The sequence below is a fragment of the Palaemon carinicauda genome, chromosome 4, assembly GCF_036898095.1.
Source record: "Palaemon carinicauda isolate YSFRI2023 chromosome 4, ASM3689809v2, whole genome shotgun sequence".
Classification (NCBI taxonomy): Eukaryota; Metazoa; Arthropoda; class Malacostraca; order Decapoda; family Palaemonidae; genus Palaemon; species Palaemon carinicauda.
This window is the reverse complement of record NC_090728.1, coordinates 45,221,267-45,243,007: the sequence shown is the minus strand read 5'-3', so window position 1 is coordinate 45,243,007 and position 21,741 is coordinate 45,221,267. Positions and strand designations below refer to the sequence as shown.

At 44.6% G+C, this 21,741-nt stretch overlaps 2 protein-coding genes across 2 annotated transcripts in view; both read left to right on the top strand.

The window, feature by feature from the left end:
* LOC137639918 (U3 small nucleolar RNA-associated protein 25 homolog) overlaps window positions 1-21,741 on the top strand; it is a 71,766-nt gene that overhangs the window by 34,606 nt on the left and 15,419 nt on the right. The window lies entirely within an intron of this gene.
* On the top strand, window positions 607-3,200 carry LOC137639919 (uncharacterized). Its single transcript, XM_068372210.1, has 2 exons — window positions 607-773; window positions 912-3,200. The coding sequence occupies exons 1-2, from the start codon at window positions 732-734 to the stop codon at window positions 2,994-2,996; spliced, it is 2,127 nt and encodes a 708-aa protein (XP_068228311.1). The 5' UTR covers window positions 607-731; the 3' UTR covers window positions 2,997-3,200.

Here is a 21,741-nt window from a genome sequence, read left to right as displayed (position 1 = left end):
GGGGACCGTTACCTTCCCTTCCTACAGAGGGGGTAGTTCAGTGTTTATGGACTATGTCCTCTCTCCAGGTGTCCCGGTGGTTTTGTCTCTGTCTAGACTGGTTGGCCACCGGTCAACAGAGTAGGAATCCCGGTGCACCCTATTTTATAAATGTTCACCTATCACACTTTTATTTATGTTATACGAAAACCTCCGGGTTCTGTTGGTGGTTCTTATCTACGGTTCCGCCCCCCTTATTTTATAACATTTACTATGATTATATATGACAGATCACTACCCCGGAGTTCCTATATGTATTAGTTTATGGATGTAATTTTATATATCCCGGTCCGGGGCTTAACCTCGCTCCGGGAAGTCAGACACCATGTGTGTTAATTCTTTGTTGCATCCTTCTTTATGATCCCGGCTCGTCCGGAATGAATAGTTATACTCTAGTCTTAAGTTAGACTTATGTTTAGGCCCGGGTCCTCCGGACCCGCCCCTACTTAAGAGTATTATAGTTAAGCTCTAGTCTTAAGTTAGACTTATGTTTAGGCCCGGGTCCTCCGGACCCGCCCCTACTTAAGAGAATTACAGTTCCTCATATACTATTCTTATTACAGATGGTTCATTGCCAGACGACGGCCTGTGCGGCAGTTCTTCACCAGCCTTGTGGCCATACGGTGTGTAGGTCTCACGCCCTCTGCGGAGTACAACTGGAAGATATCGTAGTCTGGCATCCTGATAATTGTATGGTCTGTTTTGACCTCATTACCACCCTTGGATCTGATTCGGTGAGTCCCGTTGGCTATGTTGACTTTTCTAATTATTCTTACTTTTATTTGGTATACATACACTATTTAGTAAGATTTCTATGGTCTTTAAAGGACCTCCTGGACTCTTCCTTTCTTTAATTCCCACTATTATTTCAGGCATCCCCGGAGCAGAAGACTGCGGCTCGGGCCACCCTGAAAGTGTGGGTTGGGGGATTTGCCCGAAATGTGAAATCAAAGCAGCCTTACGTCCTCTCTGAAGACTACTGTGCAATGATTTATCCTAATGCTAAGTCTTCAGCCGCTGTGGCTAGAGCTGTTGCGGCACCCATCATTGCCGACATTGATGCCACTATTTCTGGATTCATCGATCAGGATCAAGATCAAGATACGTCTGATGCCCCCGGAGATCTGGAAGACAATGTTGCCTCCTTGAACTCGGATGTGGAACCCATGTTGTTAGATGATCCGGATGCAGGTAGGGTGGTAAGTGAGGCAGGTGTTACCGGCGCTGAGATTCCTATCCCCAGCCCCGCTCTTTCTTCTTCATCTGATCTCTCTTCTTTTCATGGTTTTTCTGGGGACCGCGATTCGTCTCACCGATCACACCCGGTTCCCCCCATAGATAAATCTAAATCTAGAACTTTGCCAAAAGCTCGTAAGCCCCACAAGGCTTCCCATGGTTCTAAAACGAAAGCAAACCCATCATCTAAGGCTTCCGGCTCCTCCTCTAAGTCTCACGACCCGGGAGTACAATCCGCCACTTCTGCTCCTAACCCGGGCCTTTCCGAATCAGCCATGCTTCGCATTGTGTCAGAGATGCAATCTAAGATTGTGTCAGAAATGCAGGCCAAGATGGACACGATGTTTTCTAACTTTGGTCAGAGACTTGGGGCATTAGAGCAAGGTGCTCCGGAGCAAGTTCAAAGCTCTCTCATCCCGGATGCCTCTAAGCTTCCTCCGTTTACCAAGAATAACCCTTGGCGCATGGCTCTTCATTCCCCGTTCTCAGACGGGATGTTAACGTTGGAAGGTCTTGGTACTCGTCCACTAGAGGACTTTGAATTCTTTCCTCCTGGTCTCGCATTTCCGTTTCATGGTTATGCCAGGCTTACCGAGGAAGCTCTGGTTCGGCTGGATAAGGTCCCTAAAGAGACCGTCATTTTCCCAAAGGAACAAGCCCAATCTGTTTGGGCTAGGTTTCTAAATGACATAGGTTGCACCAATACCATGTTGACGCCTCATAAGAGTTCATTTACAATGTTCCTAATGGACAAGAATACCGTGACTCCATGCGTCACTAAGATTGCAGAGCTTGCCTTTCAATACGCTCTGGAGGAGAAGCCCTTGCCTCCCATCCGAGAGGTAGATCCGATCTCCCTCCTTCTTCCTTCAGATAATGAGTGTTGGGACAATGTCCATACCACCTTTACTTCCGGCAAGCTGACAGCGGACTGTGCGTCAGTAATTTTTAGTGAACGGCTTCCCCGTCTCCCGGAATCCCTTATTAAACAGGAGTATGATTCCCGCCTACGTGTTGGTCGAACCTTGAACTTGGCCACTTCTACGGAGTCGATAGCCTTAACTTATGATACTGAGAGTATCTTTAAGTCTCTCAATAAGGCTACTTTGCAGTCTTTGTACTTTGACCTATATGACTTTGCTCTTGCTAAACGTAGGTGCCGCAAACACGTCCTGGCTGAGGCGACTATTAGGCACGAACCGAATAAACTTATCCGGTCCTCTTGTTGGTGTCCAAATCTTTTCCCTGAGGATCTTGTGAAGGAAGTCTTGACAGAAGCTACAAGAGTTAATCAGAGCCTTAAAGCCCGTTGGGGTTTGACTCCTAAGCGGAAATATGATCCCGCAAGTTACCAAGCCCGTGGTAGGAAGAAGCTCCGCCCGTATACCTCCACTCAGTTCCGGCAACAGCAAAGTAGCTCGTCCGTTTTCCGGCAGCCTCTCCCACCATCTCCTGCTGTTCCTGCACAGCCTTCCACCTCTCAGGCTCCTTCCTCGGACGACTACGTCACCGTTCTGTTCCCTAAGAGCCAGCTTCCCGGTGCCTCCACCACCTCTCCAGCCCTTAACCAATCTTATGAAGCTCAAGGCTCTTCCCAGGGTTATAACAGAGGTAGAGGCTACCACCGTGGTTCATACCAGAACAGAGGTAGGGGTAGATTCTTTCGCAAAGGAAAGAACTTCCGAGGCGGACGTGGAGGCAACTCCTCAAGCCAATACTGAGGTGCAGCGGGTAGGGGGGAGGCTTTATGCCTTCCGCAACAAATGGAGGTTCAGTCCCTGGGCTTTCAGTATCATCTCCAAGGGACTGGGGTGGAGTTGGATTCAAGGACCTCCTCCACCGAACAGATTTCATCAGCATTCCACTCCGGACCTAGTCGAGTTTGTCCAGGACCTGTTACAAAAGAACGCCACACAAGAAACGAAACACCCTGTTCCTAGAATCAGATAAACGGGATTCCACCATCCGCCAATATGATTCTGCAGTTAAAAAGTTGGCTAAATTTCTGATAGACTCAGACGTACACTGTATGAACTTGAACCTTACAGTCACTTTCTTTAGAACTTTATTAGAATCAGGTCTGGCAGCCAATACTATCACCACTATTAAATCTGCTTTGAAAAAGATCTTCCTAGTGGGTTTTAACATAGACTTAACCGACTCTTTGTTAGCTTCAATTCCGAAAGCCTGTGCCAGACTGAAACCGGTTACTCGTCCTACCCCGGTTACCTGGTTCCTTAATGATGTGCTCAAATTGGCTTCTGATACCATTAACAGTTCTTGTGATTATATTCCCCTTCTCAGGAAAACACTTTTCCTTGTGAGTTTGGCTTCCGGGGCAAGAATTTCTGAACTGGCAGCTTTGTCAAGAGACCCGGGTCATATTGAGTTCCTTCCTTCGGGAGAGGTCCTTCTTTCACCTAACAAATTCTTTTTAGCTAAGAACGAAGACCCTCAGAACAGATGGTCCTCCTGGAAAATTGTTCCCCTCACGCAAGATCCGTCTCTGTGCCCTGTTTCTGCTCTTAAGTCATATTTATCCCGGACCTCCTCTAACTCCTCCGGGCCTCTATTCGTTAGAGAACAAGGCGGTACCATTACCATTAAAGGGATCAGGCAAAAAATTTTGTATTTTATTAAACAAGCTAACCCTGACTCTTTTCCTCTTGCACATGATATTAGAGCAGTTGCTACTTCGGTGAACTTTTTTCACCACATGAATTTTACGGATCTTTCTAAGTACACAGGGTGGAAGTCACCGTCAGTGTTCAAGAAACACTATCTTAAACATTTGGAAGCCCTTAAATTTCCTACGGTAGCTGCAGGGAGCGTAGTTACCCCCAGGTAACTCACATGTTAATTCCTTGTCATTTTATCTCTCCCCCTTACCTGCCTCATTTATACCCTATTTGTATTCGTTGGTTTCGCACCTGGTTACTATTCCTATATTTGTTAATTTTATGACTCCTGAGTATCTGTATATATCATCACTCACGGCATTATTATACCTTACCTTTTTTGTCAATTGTTCTTCCAAGTGGATTTATGTTCTTTTTAAGGTACCTTTATAGTTGTTTTTGGCACTCAACTCTGATTAAAGTAACTTGTGTTTCCCTTGTGTTTATGTTTTTTCCTTTATTTTTCAAGTTTGGTGACATTTCTCTTGTATGTATTCACTGGCCGGCACAGGTTCAAGCCCAGAAAAGGGATTTTGACGTAGGAAAAATCTATTTCTGGGCGAGGGACCTGTGCCGCCCAGTGAACCCTCCCAGCTCCTCTCCCTTGGAGTCCCCAAACTTTGGGTGCTAAGGAGTTGGGTTCTGAGCGGATGCAGAGTTGGTGGTGCCGAGTGAGGTTGAACGGCTCTCCTCTATTGGGGGTCTTTGTCGTGGATGAATCTAAATGGTGCGGGACCTCTGGATTATACGCCCAATTCCATACCGACACCAATAGGTGAGCGAGCTAGTCAACCTAGCACTCCTTTACATTTTTTCTCTGGTATATTTAGCAGTAAATTACCTAAGAATAAGTGCTAATAGGAGCTTATTCACTGGGCGGCACAGGTCCCTCGCCCAGAAATAGATTTTTCCTACGTCAAAATCCCTTTTTTGAATATACTTACCCGGTGATTATAAATTAAAGGACCCTCCCTTCCTCCCCAATAGAGACGCAGTGGGACGAGGAGAAAATTGAGTCTTTGTTTACATTGAGTACTGGGTATCTGGACGACAGATGGCGCTGTTGGGCACACCCGCAACCTGTGTAGCGATCGCTGGCGAGTTTTTACCGTAGAGTTGTCTGTCGGGCAACAGAGTTGCAGCTATATAATCACCGGGTAAGTATATTCAAAAATTTATTTTATTATCAAAATAAAATTTTTTTGGGAAACATCATTTTATTCTTGAAAACTGCTACTCTTTAAATAGTTATTTTCAATATTAAACTTAGCCGGTGATTATATAAGCTGCAACTCTGTTGCTCGACAGAAAACTCTACGTAAAAAATCCGCCAGTGATCGCTATGCAGGTAGGGGGTGTACTTCAACAGCGCCATCTGTCGTGCAGGTACTCAGTACTCAATGTAAACACAGAACTCAATTTTCTCTCTGTCGGGCTACCGGCAAGACCTACTAATTCGCTGTTACTAACTGGATTTGTTTTCACAACTATTTGGTGAAGTACACTATTCTAGTTTTGAGCTTTCGCTATGCAGGTGTTTTATCTTCATCTCAAAACTTGAACTCGTTTTGGATAGATTTAATTATGGTGACAAAGAGAGTATGGACTTTCTTTCACTTTTAAATGGCCGACCCTTCCCTTAGACGGAAGTGTGTTTAGGTTTTTAGTAATTTTCTTATCACGTTATAGATCTATATATTTTATATCTCTCCGCCTTTATTAGGCCTCTTCGATTAACTTTCCATTTATTATAAACATATAAAAATAAATTTTAATGTTTTGTTTATATGCGACCTTTCCTGATAGTAGGCAGTCCTAACTTGGAACCGAAGTTAATCAACGTTGAGCCCGTTATATCGTATTTAGCTTTTAAAGAATTTAAAACTTTTTAAATGTAATGTTTTATGAAAGAATTTCTTTGATAGTCTTCGTACTGTTTTCAAAGATGAACTAACGTTTAGTTTTTTAGGCTACGCAGTTGTTGACGTTCAGGACGTTCAACATGCGCTCTATCGTTACGATAGAGAGAGAGTGTATCACGGTTTCACTTTGCAGTAAGAGTAAATCGATTCTGACGTTTTGTTCATTCTTTCTTAGCTTAAATGTTTTAAATTCTAATTTTCAATATTAAACTTACCCGATAATCATGTAGCTGTCAACTCCGTTGCCCGACAGAATTCTATGGAGGGATACGCCAGCTATCACAATACTAGAAGGGGGTGTATTTACCAGCGCCACCTGTGGCCAGGTACTCAAGTACTTCTTGTTGACACCTCCTCAATTATTCCTCTGTCGTGCTTCCGGCAAGACGTTCTGGGATACGCTTATGTTCTTGGAGTATTTTCACGACTTTGGTGAAGTATTTCTCTTTGATTTCGGCTGTCGCTTTACTGGAAACTTCTATATTAGCTTAGTTAGCTTTTGGAATTAATTTGATTAATTATGGTGACGAGAGAGTATGAACTCTCGTTCACCTTTCAATGGCCGACCCTTCCCTTAGACGGAAGTGTTGGTGTCTAAGAGAGTATAGACTCTCTTTCTTAATTTTGCTTAACAAAAGTTATAGATTTATTTTATATCTCTCCGCCTCTTATAGGCCTCTTCGATTAACTTCCTTTTATTATAAACTCATTAAAATTAATTTTTATATTTGTTTATATTCGACCTTCCTAATAGTAGGCGGTCTTTTACCGAAGTTAATAAACTTTGAGCCCGTCATTTCGGTTTTACCTGTTAACATATTATGCTATTTCCGCCACAGAGTTTGAAAGATTTTCTTTGACAGTCTCGTACTGTTTTCAAAGTTGAACTAACGTTTTGTTTTGTCTCTGCAGTTGTTGACGTTCAGAACGTTCAACTTGCACTCTATCGTTACGATAGAGAAAGAATGTTCACGGTTTCACGTTGCAGTAAGAGTAACCGTGTCTAGCGTTTTGTTCATTCTTTCTTAACTTAATGGTTTTGATCCTAATAAAGGAACTTTTCAGTTTTTTCCTTTAACAATAATATGTTTTAACGATATATATGATTGGGCTCTTCTCTCAGGTTCTAAGTCAAGAGAGAGAGAGAGAGAGAGAGATAGAGACGGAGGGAGAAAGAGGATAAACGTTTCATTCAAGCCTGCCAGGCGTACGAGTAACGTCGTTATCGTTTTTGCTCTTCTCCCTAGTCTCTTTAGGGGAAGAAACTAAACGTTTCTAGAGTGATCTAGTGTTTAGTCTCTTTCCAACCACTGAATTATCTTTCATTAGATTTTTCTGTTACATTGTAATTCTGTTTTCGCAATTACTAACTTTGAGAAAGGATAGAATTGCGTATTTCAGGTACAAACCACTTAAAGTTTCGAGTTCAGTGAAATAAGTGCAAACAGAAATCAAAGTGATAAGTGATTAGTGCGTGAGGGTACTTTTATGCGCGCCAGTCGTCCTCCCAGTCCGGGACCTCTTGCAAGCTCCCAAGCCCAGGGGAGAAGCAATGTCGAAGGGCATAAGGGTTCAGCAGGCCTTGATCGGCGCACAGAAGTATTCTCGGTGGTTGTGGGCGTGTCTTACCGAGACCGTCACTCCCACCCGCAGACGATTGAGCCCTTATTTTGCTCGTCTGCAGAAAAGATTAGGGGAGAAATAAAGGCAGAGTAACGCTGGTCTCAGGTCTTAAGACCTCTTAAACGTTAAGTCCAGACCTATGCCAGACGTACGAAGTTAAAGTTCACAACCCGAATGCAGTCATTGGGTTAGCTCTGACTCTCCTCAGTCATCAGTTGATTACACTCCGCCTAAGAGGAGTAAGGTTCTGCCACAACAGATCTCTGCTGTTAAGGCTTTACCTCAGCAGAACTTAGTGTCTGCCGACCCCAAGTTAACTCTACTGCAGTCCATACAGTCACAACTTTCGGTCTTGATGCGTGAGTGTCGGGCTGAGAGTGTTGCGCCTCCGCCTCCGCCTACACTCCCCCCCCCGCCTATGATCGCTCCGCCTGATCACAGTACCACCTGCCAGGCGTACGATGTTGTGAACTCTACTACAGTCCATTCAAGCACAGCTTTCGGACTTGATGCGTGAGTGTCGGGCTGAGAGTGTTGCTCCTCCGCCTCCGCCTACACTCCCTCCACCTACACTCGCTCCGCCTGATCGCAGTACCTTCTGCCAGGCGTACGATGTTGTGGACTCTACTACAGTCCATGCAAGCACAGCTTTCGGACTTGATGCGTGAGTGTCGGGCTGAGAGTGTTGCTCCTCCGCCTCCGCCTACACTCCCTCCACCTACACTCGCTCCGCCTGATCGCAGTACCACCTGCCAGCAGTTCCACCTGCCAGGCGTACGATGTTGAGCCACGTGCTGAGTTTGCTGTTCCCTGTGGTGTTCAGCCTCCGCCTTCCTTAAGGCTCCTTTACATTGGGATCAGGAGGATTATACCTCTCTTCCTCCGCCTCCACTTGCTGCTCCACCAGTGATGCAACACTCGGTTGAGGTACAACAACCTCTCCCGTCCATGAGTCAGTCTCCTCAGCTCTCGCTGCAGCGAGCTCAACCCTCCACAAGGCAAGCACCACAACACCTTAGCCTTGCGCCTCAGGAGCCTCAGCTTGCGAGACATTTACCTTGTTCTGCGCAGCCTCTTCCTCATCGCGCTCCGCTCACACCACAGGAACTGGAACTTGCTACTCCGCTTCCGCCAACCGCTCAGCAAGCGCAACCCTTGGGTTCAACCACTCATGCTAGGAGTCAGCCTCCTCCACCCATGCGCCTTCCTTCTGCTTGTCTTTTATTCAGCCTTTGCAGACTGAGCCTCAGGTGTTCCCTCATCGGAGTCTTGAAGAGGAAACCACAACTATTGTTGTTCCAGCTCGTTCTGACTCTGCTGTTCAGCATACCTTACCTCCATTTTCATACCATGGTTTAAACCCCATGCAAGCATGCATAAAGCACTCTAGCACTGGTCATGGAATTTCTGAGAAATGTTAAACGCCATGCACACGCTCTGCTTACAGCAGGCTCTGCTTACAGCAGGCTCTGCTTACAGCAGGCTCTGCTTACTACATGCTCAGCATACAGCATGCTCTGCATTCAGCATGCTCTGCATACAACATGCTCTGCATACAGCATGCTCTGCATTCAGCATGCTCTGCATACAACATGCTCTACATACAGCATGCTCTGCATACAGCATACTCTGCATACATCATGCTCTGCATACCTTACCGCATGCTTCTCAACACATCTTGGGTTGTTGCCAACTCACTAGACTGTCAAGCAGTTTCATAACGTTGCCTTCTAGTCTGCTGCTTTTGCACCAGTGAACCCTCACTCAGAGAACTTAGCTTTTCTAGGATAAGGTCCCTGTAGATGAGAAAGTTCTTTTCTCCCTCCTTCTGATATTCCCTTGAGGACTCTGTCATTTGGAGGGAGCCTTTAGCTGCATAACCTCTTATGGACTTTTATTTAAGCATAACATGCTTACAGGGAAGGTAATGGTTCCACTTCAGCCGCTAATCCCGTCTGTTACCACACCTGCTCCCATAGACCTTGAGCTGTGTTGCATGACATGCAGTCCAAGCTTAGTCCTTGTTAGAGGATTTTTTGTTTACGGAGTCAATGTGTCACGGGGAAGACGTTCAACAACCAACAGAAGGGACTTGTTGTGACGCAGTGCGGCAACCTCAGCAACCCGTTAAGGAGTTGTCTGTACGACCCAGACAGTCTAGACAGATTCGGGTTGTCACTGTACTTCCTCGCTTGCCCATGATTGACAGTTTACAGACTGTGCAGCAGTATCATGATCTTGTGTCCGGCTCCGTCAGACGACTGGCTTTTAAGAGCTCCCACAAGTCGTCGCTGTCTGGAGATTTTCAAATGGACTATGGATCTGACCAAGGAACTGGGCCTCCTGGTCAATTTTGAGGAGTCTCAGCTCGTTCCATCCCAGACCATTGTCTCCTTGGGTATGGATCTTCAGAGTCGAGCTTTTCGGACTTGTCCGTCGGCCCCAAGGATCTTCCAAGCCCTAGAATGCATCCAGAGCATGCTGAGAAGGAACCGATGCTTAGTCAGGCAGTGGATGAGTCTAACAGGGACACTTTCATCGCTGGCCCTGTTCATCGAGTTAGGGAGACTCCACCTCCGCCCCCTTCAGTATCATCTAGCTGCTCACTGGATAAAGGACATGACGCTAGAGACGGGCTCAGTTCCTGTTTCCGAAGAGATGAGGTCTACTCTAACGTGGTGGAAGAACAGCATTCTTCTCAAGGAAGGTCTACCATTGGCTGTTCAGACCCCCGACCACCGTCTCTTCTCGGACGCATCGGACACGGGCTGGGGTGCGACACTGGACGGACAGGAATGCTCGGGAACATGGAATCAGGAGCAAAGGACACTTCACATCTATTGCAAGGAGTTGTTGGCAGTTCATCTGGCCTTGATAAACTTCAAGTCCCTCCAGCTTAACAAGGTGGTGGAGGTGAACTCCGACTACACCACAGCCTTGGCTTACATCTCCAAGCAGGGAGGGACTCATTCGAGGAAGTTGTTCGAGATCGCAAGGGACCTCCTCATTTGGTCAAAAGATCGAAAGCTCACGCTGGTAACGAGGCTCATTCAGGGCGATATGAATGTCATGGCAGATCGCCTCAGCCGGAAGGGTCAGGTCTTCCCCACAGAGTGGACCCTTCACAAGAATGTTTGCAGCAGACTTTGGGCCCTGTGGGGTCAGCCAACCATAGATCTATTCGCTACCTCGATGACCAAGAGGCTCCTCTTGTATTGTTCTCCGATTCCAGACCCAGCAGCAGTTCGCGTGGATGCCTTTCTGCTGGATTGGTCCCATCTCGACCTGTATGCATTCCCGCCGTTCAAGATTGTCAACAGGGTACTTCAGAAGTTCGCCTCTCACAAAGGGACACGGCTGACGTTGGTTGCTCCCCTCTGGCCCGCGAGAGAATGGTTCACCGAGGTACTGCAATGGCTGGTCGACGTTCCCAGGACTCTTCCTCCTAGAGTGGACCTTCTGCGTCAACCTCACGTAAAGAAGGTACACCCAAACCTCCACGCTCTTCGTCTGACTGCCTTCAGACTATCGAAAGACTCTCAAGAGCTAGAGGCTTTTCGAAGGAGGCAGCCAGAGCGATTGCCAGAGCAAGGACGACATCCACTCTCAGAGTCTATCAGTCTTAATGGGAAGTCTTCCGAAGCTGGTGCAAGGCCAATGCAGTTTCCTCAACCAGTACCACTGTAACCCAGATTGCTGACTTCCTGTTACATCTATGGAACGTAAGATCCCTATCAGCTCCTACGATCAAGGGTTACAGAAGTATGTTGGCAGCGGTTTTCCGCCACAGAGGCTTGGATCTTTCCTCCAACAAAGATCTACAGGACCTCCTTAGGTCTTTTGAGACCTCAAAGGAACGTCGGTTGTCCACTCCAGGCTGGAATCTAGACGTGGTCCTAAGGTTCCTAATGTCATCAGGATTTGAACCGCTCCAATCAGCCTCTTTTAAGGACCTCACATTAAAAACTCTTTTCCTCGTGTGCTTAGCAACAGGTAAAAGAGTAAGTGAGATCCACGCCTTCAGCAGGAACATAGGTTTCACATCTGAAACGGCTACATGTTCCTTGCAGCTCGGTTTTTTGGCTAAAAACGAGCTTCCTCGTTCGAGATCCCAAGCCTGTCCAACATGGTGGGGAACGAACTGGAGAGAGTACTTTGCCCAGTTAGAGCTCTTAAGTACTATCTAAGAAGGTCAAAACCATTACGAGGACAATCTGAAGCCTTATGGTGTGCTATCAAGAAGCCTTCTCTACCAATGTCTAAGAACTCAGTTTCTTACTACATCAGGCTTCTGATTAGAGAAGCAAATTCTCATCTGAAGGAAGAAGACCTTGCTTTGCTGAAGGTAAGGACACATGAAGTGAGAGCTGTGGCTACTTCAGTGGCCTTCAAACAGAACCGTTCTCTGCAGAGTGTTATGGATGCAACCTATTGGAGAAGCAAGTCAGTGTTCGCATCATTCTATCTCAAAGATGTCCAGTCTCTTTACGAGTACTGCTACACCCTGGGTCCATTCGTAGCAACGAATGCAGTAGTAGGCGAGGGCTCAGCCACTACATTCCCATAATCCCATAACTTTTTAACCTTTCTCTTGAATACTTTTTATGGGTTGTACGGTCGGCTAAGAAGCCTTCCACATCCTTGTTGATTTGGCGGGTGGTCAATTCTTTCTTGAGAAGCGCCAAGGTTAAAGGTTGTGATGAGGTCCTTTAGTATGGGTTGCAGCCCTGTATACTTTAGCACCTTTGAGTTGATTCAGCCTCCCAAGAGGAACGCTGCGCTCAGTAAGGAAGACGATCTTATTAAAGGCAGAGTAACGGTTCAAGTCGACTTCCTTACCAGGTACTTATTATTTCATTGTTATTGTGGATAACTGATTATATGAAATACGGGATACTTAGCTATCCTTTAGTCTTGTACACTGGTTTTTCACCCACCCCCCTGGGTGTGAATCAGCTACATGATTATCGGGTAAGTTTAATATTGAAAAATGTTATTTTTATTAATAAAATAAATTTTTGAATATACTTACCCGATAATCATGATTTAATCGACCCTCCCTTCCTCCCCATAGAGAACCAGTGGACCGAGGAATAATTGAGGAGGTGTCAACAAGAAGTACTTGAGTACCTGGCCACAGGTGGCGCTGGTAAATACACCCCCTTCTAGTATTGTGATAGCTGGCGTATCCCTCCATAGAATTCTGTCGGGCAACGGAGTTGACAGCTACATGATTATCGGGTAAGTATATTCAAAAATTTATTTTATTAATAAAAATAACATTTTAAAGGAACTTTTTATTTGGAAAACCTTTCAGTTTTTTCCTTTAGTCAAATAACATGTTTTTTTGACGATATATATTGGGCTCTTCTCTTAGGTGCGAAATCAAGAGAGAAAGAGAGAGAGAGATAGAGACGGAGGGAGAGAGAGGAGAGAAAACGTTCCGTTCAAGCGGGTAACGTTGTTCTCGTGTTACTCTCGTCCCTAGTCTCTGTACGGGGAGGAAGGTAAAACGTTTTTAGGTTTTTATTCTCGTCCCCAGGCTATGTGCGGTGAGAGATTGAAAACGTAGTTTATATGAACTAGTGTTTAGTCTCTTTCCCAGCCACTGAATTTTTTATCTTAATATATGTTTTCTGTTTTTTGCTGGTATTAATGAGCTGCATTATACGACTGATTTCGCAATTACTACCTTTTAATGAAGGGTAGAATTGCGTGTTTCAGGTAGAAATCAGTAAAAGTTTCGATTTCAGTGAAATAAGTGCAAAACAGAAAATCGAAGTGATAAAGTGATATGCGCAAAGTGTTACAGTGTTGCGTCCGAGGGTTCGTCTGTTCGTGCCTGTCGTTCACCTAGTCCGGGACCTCTTGCAAGCTCCCAAGCCCAGGGGAGAAGTAATGTCGAACGACTTATGGGTTCGAGAGGCCTTGATCAACGAACAGACGTTTCCCTCCGTGGTTTCGGGCGTATCTACCCAAGATCGCCCCACCCACACAAAGACGAGAGAGCCCATTTATTCCTCGTCTGCGGAAGAGGTTTCTCGTAAGAAACCATGGACCAAGGTCTCGCGGCCTATTAAGCGCAAGTCGGTCCCTTCCGCGCAAGTCGGTCCCTTCCGCGCAAGTCCAACGGCCCAGTTGTAGCCACTGGGTCAGTTCGGACTCGCTGCAGTCTTCCGACGACTGCTCACCTCCTAAGAGAGGCAAAGCGGTACCGCATCAGGCAGTCACACCGTCTGTTGCCGCACCTGCTCCTGTAGACCCTTAGTGGTCTTTGCTGCAGACCATGCAGTCTCAGTTAACGTCATTGATGCAGGACTTTCGTGCGGAGAAGGTTGACACTGCACCAACCTCTAGCCTACAACCAACCACGGTTGTGCGTCCTGTGGACGCTGAGGCGACCTTCTGCCGCACTCCAGCTGAAAGAGTCCCGCCACCTATGCGTTCCAGTGTACCCTGCCAGCCGCATGTTGACGTTCAGCGACGCACGGAACCTTCCGTTGACGTTCGCGAGGTACAACAACAGTCTAAGTTGTTTTGTTTTGACGCGGTGCGTCAACCTCCGCATTCTAGAGTTGTTTTGACTGCTCAGTCTAGACAGTCAAAGCAGTCTAGAGTGGACGCTGTACGTCCTCACGCACCTGTTGTGGTTGACAGTTCAGTTGTTGACAGTTCACAGACTGTCAAGCAGTTACATGACGTTGCGTTCTGGTCCGCTACTAATGCACCAGTGAGAGACTCAGCTTTTATCGGACAAGGTTCCTGTAGATGAGGAAGTTGCTGTTCTCCCTCCTACTGATATTCCCTTGAGGACTCTGTCAGATGGAGAGGAGCCTTAAGCTGCTTAGCCTCCTATGGACTTTAATTAAATCATGATGATTTTTTTTTTAAGATCTTCGTCCGGATTTTGTAACTGCTGCTCCTCGTTCGCCTAAACGTCAGCACTTACACTAGGCCTAGCTACTTCGAAGCCGTTGTTTTTAAGCTAGTGCTCTCTCGCTCTCCTAGAGAGCGTTACGTTGGCTAGGCGACTGGTTTTTTCACCAGGAGGAGTTTGGGGGATACAGCCTTTGATTTCCCTTCTTTTAAACTGGTTTTTAGAGCGAGAGTCTGATATGACACGAGAGAAGTTCTCGGCTTGGGAGTTCATGCCTCTGCCCAGATAGACTTCTCAATTCTGGTAGACTCTCCCTGGCGCCTAGCCAGGAGATGCTCCAAGTTGTTTGCAGGTCTACTTCTCAGCTTTTGTCGAGCCTTTGTAGTTTTGCTGTACTATTATGTCACGCATAACAAGGCTTTCAGGGATGGTAAACGGTTCCGCCTCAGTCGCTAACCCCGTCTGTTGCCACACCTGCTCCCGTAGACCCTAAATGGGCTTTGCTGCAAGACATGCAGTCCAAGCTTGCGTCCTTGATAGAGGACTTAAATGCGGAAAAGAACCTTCTGGCCAACAACCTTCCAACTGGTCGGTTCATCAGGCAGTCACACCGTCTGTTGCCGCACCTGCTCCTGTAGATCCTAAGTGGTCTTTGCTGCAAGACATGCAGTCCAAGCTTGCGTCCTTGATAGAGGACTTAAATGCGGAGAAGAACCTTCTGGCCAACAACCTTCCAACCGGTCGGTTGTGCGCCCTGTTGACGCTGAGGTAACCTACTCGCGTCTGCCAGTTGAGGTGGTTCCTCCACCGATGCGACCCAGTGTGGGTTGCCAGCCGCACGTTGACGTTAAGCGACGCTCGGAGGTGGTTGTTGACGTTCAGGACGTTCAACAACCAGCAGAGGTGACTTGTTGTGACGCAGTGCGTCAACCTCAGCAACCCGGTAGGGTGTTGACTGCACAACCCAGACGGTCTAGACAGTTTCGGGTTGACGCTGTACTTCCTCGCGCACCCATGGTTGTTGACAGTTCACAGACTGTGCAGCAGTTCCATGATATTGCGTCCGGCTCCGTCACGCATCCACCAGTGCGACGGGATTCAGCGAGTTAGACGTTGCCCACTCCGTTGCCGTTTCCTCATCAGTTTCGGATGAGGAACCCTCTGATGAGGACGTTGCTGAACAAGACGATCAACCCCCAGCCCTGCTATCCATCCAGAAGATGCTGAAGAAGGAACGCTGCTCAGTCAGGCTGTGGATGAGTGGTAGGGACGCTGTCATCCGTGGATCAATTTGTGTCACTAGGAAGACTACACCTCCGTCCTCTTCTATACCATCTAGCTTTTCACTGGAAAAGGACAAGACGCTAGAAGCGGTCTCGATCCCGGTTTCCGAAAAGATAAAGTCTTGTCTGACTTGGTGAAAGGACTATATCAACCTAAGAGAGGGTCTTCCCCTGACTGTTCAGACTCCCAACCACGTTCTCTTCTCGGACGCATCGGACGTAGGCTGGGGTGCGACATTGGACGGTCGGGAATGCTCGGGATTATGGAACTCGAGTCAAAGGACAATGCATTTCAACTGCAAGGAGCTACTGGCAGTACGTCTGGCCTGGAAAAGCTTCAGGTCTCTCCTTCAAGGCAAAGTGGTGGAGGTGAACTCGGACAACACCACGGCTTTGGCGTACATCTCCAAGCAAGGAGGGACCTACTCTCTGACGTTGTACGAGATCGCAAGGGACCTCCTCACCTGGTCAAAAGGTCTAGACATATCACTAGTAACGAGGTTCATCCAAGGCAACTTGAATGTCATGGCAGATTGTCTCAGTCGGAAGGGACAAATAATTCCAACAGAATGGACCCTCCACAAGGATGTATGCAAGAGACTTTGGGCCACCTGAGGCCAGCCAACCATAGATCTCTTTGCAACCTCGATGACCAAGAGGCTCCCAATATTTTGCTCACCAATCCCAGACCCAGCAGCAGTTCATATAGAGGCCTTTCTCCTAGATTGGTCACATCTAGATCTATATGCATTCCCTCCGTTCAAGATTGTCAACAAGGTACTGCAGAAGTTCGCCTCTCACGAAGGGACAAGGTTGACGCTAGTTGCTTCCCTCTGGCCCGCGAGAGAATGGTTCACCGAGGTACTTCGAGGGCTAGTAGACGTTCCCAGAACACTTCCCCTAAGGGTGGACCTTCTACGTCAGCCACACGTAAAGACGGTACACCAAGGCCTCCACGCTCTTCGTCTGACTGCCTTCAGACTATCGAAAGACTCTCGAGAGCTAGAGGCTTTTCGAAGGAGGCAGCCAGAGCGATTGCTAGAGCAAGGAGAACATCCACCCTTAGAGTCTACCAATCGAAGTGGGAAATCTTCCGAAACTGGTGCAAGTCAGTATCCGTTTCCTCGACCAGTACCTCTGTAACTCAAATAGCTGACTTCCTCTTATATCTGAGGAAAGAACGATCTCTTTCAGCTCCCACTATCAAGGGTTACAGAAGCATGTTGGCATCAGTCTTCCGTCACAGAGGCTTAGATCTTTCCAACAATAAAGATCTACAGGACCTCCTTAAGTCTTTTGAGACCACGAAGGAGCGTCGTTTGGTTACACCTGGTTGGAATTTAGACGTGGTACTAAGATTCCTTATGTCAGACAGGTTCGAACCGCTACAATCAGCCTCCCTGAAAGATCTCACCTTAAAGACTCTTTTTCTGGTTTGCTTAGCCACAGCTAAAAGAGTCAGTGAGATTCATGCCTTCAGCAAGAACATCGGATTCTCATCCGAAACGGCTACATGTTCTACAACTTGGTTTTCTAGCCAAAAACGAGCTGCCTTCTCGGCCTTGGCCAATATCGTTCGATATTCCAAACTTATCGTATGGTTGGAAATGAACTAGAAAGAGTCTTATGCCCTGTAAGAGCTCTTAAGTTCTATTTAAAACGAACTAAACCTTTACGAGGCCCGTCTAAAGCTTTATGGTGTTCAGTTAAGAAACCATCTTTGCCTATGTCAAAGAATGCTTTATCCTATTTTATCAGACTGTTAATACGAGAAGCTCATTCCCATCTGAATGAGGAAGACCAAGCTTTGCTGAAGGTAAGGACACACGAAGTTAGAGCTGTCGCAACTTCCGTGGCCTTTAAACAAAATAGATCTCTGCAAAGTGTAATCGACGCAACCTATTGGAAAAGCAAGTCAGTGTTCGCGTCTTTTTATCTTAAGAATGTCCAGTCTCTTTACGAGAACTGCTACACTCTGGGACCATTCGTAGCAACGAGTGCAGTAGTGGGTGAGGGCTCAACCACTACAATTCCCTAATTCCATAACCTTTTTAATCTTTCTCTTGAAATGTTTTATTATTGTTTTTGGGTTGTCCGGAAGGCTAAGAAGCCTTTCGCATCCTGGTTGATTTGGCGGGTGGTCAAAGTCATTTCTTGAGAAGCGCCTAGATTAGAGGTTTTGATGAGGTCCTGTTGTATGGGTTGCAACCCTTGATACTTCAGCTCCTAGGGGTCGCTCAGCATCCTAAGAGGATCGCGAGGCTCCGTAAGGAAGACGTACTTAAAAAGGCAGAGTAATTGTTTAAGTCGACTTCCTTACCAGGTACTTATTTATTTTATGTTTGTTATTTTGAATAACTGCTAAAATGAAATAAAAAATCCTTAGCTCATAATAATGTAAACAATTATTGCTGGTCTCTACCCACCCCCCTGGGTGTGATTCAGCTTATATAATCACCGGCTAAGTTTAATATTGAAAAATGTTATTTTTATAATAAAATAAATTTTTGAATATACTTACCCGGTGATTATATATTAAAGGACCCTCCCTTCCTCCCCAATAGAGACCCAGTGGACCGAGGAGAAAATTGAGTTCTGTGTTTACATTGAGTACTGAGTACCTGCACGACAGATGGCGCTGTTGAAGTACACCCCCTACCTGCATAGCGATCGCTGGCGGATTTTTTACGTAGAGTTTTCTGTCGAGCAACAGAGTTGCAGCTTATATAATCACCGGGTAAGTATATTCAAAAATTTATTTTATTATAAAAATAACATATTGCACATTAAGAAAGCGTGTACTTTTGTTTTTAAATTTCGGGTGTGTTTTAAAAATCGAGTGTTGTTGACCTTTTTGTTTTACTTTTGGCTGTGATTAGATCAGCTGACGTCTAGCTGCCGCTCTTGAGAGCGTACGAATACACTAACAAAGTATCGTTTATACCATTTCTTAACTTATTCAAACCGTCTATACAGTTGATATTACATAAGCACCAATGTGTTATAACCTATCAAATTTTTTTGTTTATTACATTTAAAACAACACACACACACAATCTCTCTCTCTCTCTCTCTCTCTCTCTCTCTCTCTCTCTCTCTCTCTCTCTCTCTCTCTCTCTCTCTCTCTCTCTCTCTCATGTTATACAATACTTACATATAGATGAAGAAACTAAAATTAGTTTTCTTAGTGTCAATTAAATACGAAACGAAAAAATTATGCCGAGACTACATCCATTTCAATCGTAGCTAAAAATACGGCATCCGATTTCATCAGCAAACCACTATTTTTTGGGAAACATCATTTTATTCTAGAAAATTGCTACTCTTTAAATAGTTAATTTCACATTAAGAAAGCGTGTACTTTTGTTTTTAAGTTTCGGGTGTGTTTTAAAAATCGAGTATTGTTGACTTCTTTTTGTATTACTTTTGGCTGTGATCAGATCAGCTGACGTCTAGCTGCCGCTCTTGAGAGCGTACGAATACACTAACAAAGTATCGTTTATACCATTTCTTAACTTATTCAAACCGTCTATACAGTTGATATTACATAAGCACCAATGTGTTATAACCTATCAAATTTTTTTGTTTATTACATTTAAAACAACACACACACACACAATCTCTCTCTCTCTCTCTCTCTCTCTCTCTCTCTCTCTCTCTCTCTCTCTCTCTCTCTCATGTTATACAATACTTACATATAGATGAAGAAACTAAAATTAGTTTTCTTAGTGTCAATTAAATACGAAACGAAAAAATTATGCCGAGACTACATCCATTTCAATCGTAGCTAAAAATACGGCATCCGATTTCATCAGCAAACCACTATTTTTTGGGAAACATCATTTTATTCTAGAAAATTGCTACTCTTTAAATAGTTAATTTCACATTAAGAAAGCGTGTACTTTTGTTTTTAAGTTTCGGGTGTGTTTTAAAAATCGAGTATTGTTGACTTCTTTTTGTATTACTTTTAGCTATGATCAGATCAGCTGACGTCTAGCTGCCGCTCTTGAGAGCGTACGAATACACTAACAAAGTATCGTTTATACCATTTCTTAACTTATTCAAACCGTCTATACAGTTGATATTACATAAGCACCAGTGTGTTATAACCTATCAAATTTTTTTGTTTATTACATTTAAAACAACACACACACACACAATCTCTCTCTCTTTCTCTTTCTCTCTCTCTCTCTCTCTCTCTCTCTCTCTCTCTCTCTCTCTCTCTCTCATGTTATACAATACTTACATATAGATGAAGAAACTAAAATTAGTTTTCTTAGTGTCAATTAAATACGAAACGAAAAAATTATGCCGAGACTACATCCATTTCAATCGTAGCTAAAAATACGGCATCCGATTTCATCAGCAAACCACTATTTTTTGGGAAACATCATTTTATTCTTGAAAATTGCTACTCTTTAAATAGTTAATTTCACATTAAGAAAGCGTGTACTTTTGTTTTTAAGTTTCGGGTGTGTTTTAAAAATCGAGTATTGTTGACTTCTTTTTGTATTACTTTTGGCTGTGATCAGATCAGCTGACGTCTAGCTGCCGCTCTTGAGAGCGTACGAATACACTAACAAAGTATCGTTTATACCATTTCTTAACTTATTCAAACCGTCTATACAGTTGATATTACATAAGCACCAATGTGTTACTGTATAACCTATCAAATTTTTTTGTTTATTACATTTAAAACAACACACACACACACTCTCTCGCACCATCGGTCACATCGAGGTATTTTCGAAATTTCCGGAAAATCCGCGATATATGTATATTCATGTGTTATGAAAAAAACCGTGAAGTGGTGAATCCGCGATGGTCGAACCGCGAAGTAGCGAGGGATCACTGTAACCACCTACCTCCCAACCACCACATGGCGGTTGCCTCGTTTTGAAAAATTCTGCCGATTTAGAGATATCAGCTATATATATATATAACTGCCAGGTAAGTATTCATAAAACTTTGTTTTATCATAAAAACTCCATTTTGTTCTACCACTTAGTCACTGACATCACTAAAACCAAAATGGATACTGTATATTTCCGTGTATAAAACGACCTTCAGATCAGAGGAGGTAAGAATTGGGGCAAACTTCAATGAATTTAGGTCATATCTGTATATGCTAGATTTTGCTGTATAACAGGACAACCATTTTGTTTGTGTTTAGTCAACAAAAACAAATAACCGCTAATGACAGTTTGATAATGTTATGGTCTTATGATTATTCTAAAGTGTTACAAACAATAACTGTACATTCCATTTCCAAAATATTTTCCCTAATTTCAGTTTTAAGTCAGTTTAATATCTTAACAACTTATATCCACGTCAGTTATGGAATCACCAGAAAAAGAAGAAAGTTTGAGGTTAGTTTTAAATTAAAAGTTATACAGGCAGCCAAGAAATTGAGCAATAATTATTGTGCTGGCACTACAACGTTTGATGTGACAGAAAGATGATGCAAGATTGGCGAAAGAGTGAGGATAGTTTTAATAAGGATGGATTTTTAATGAAAAATAAATGTTATGCTTATCTAAATTTTATCACTGTACTGCCATCAATAATAGTACCAATAAAATTATCTAAAGGTTAGAGCTCCCTGTTTACATTTTGTCAGGTGGACTCACATAGATAAAAGTTGATTTCATTACTCATATGGAATATTTCCTCAAATAGGCTATTTATCATGAGCTTATGCCAATACTAAATATGGTATGATTACTTTTATTATTGGTTATTGTACGGAGGCCTAGGTTTGTCTACCAGTAAACATCACTTGGTATTGAATTCAAGGTATGATTTTCATATCGGTTGGATAAGACGACCCCTTATTGAGAGACCTTGTGTGCGATAGCTATACTGTACAGTACTATATGTACTTTGTGCGTATGCTATCTGGCAGAGGTTGCTCACATGCCTCAGCGTTTGCACTAGTAGGCTTACTCGCTTTCACAGGTAGGTTTGCTCCTCCGTGGTCTTGCGAGACTGTGCAAGTTACAGGTGTCTGTGTTAGAGCTCCAGGTGTGATTGATATTTCGCTTGCTTAGCTCGGTTAAGAATGCAGCGCAGCATTAACTTGC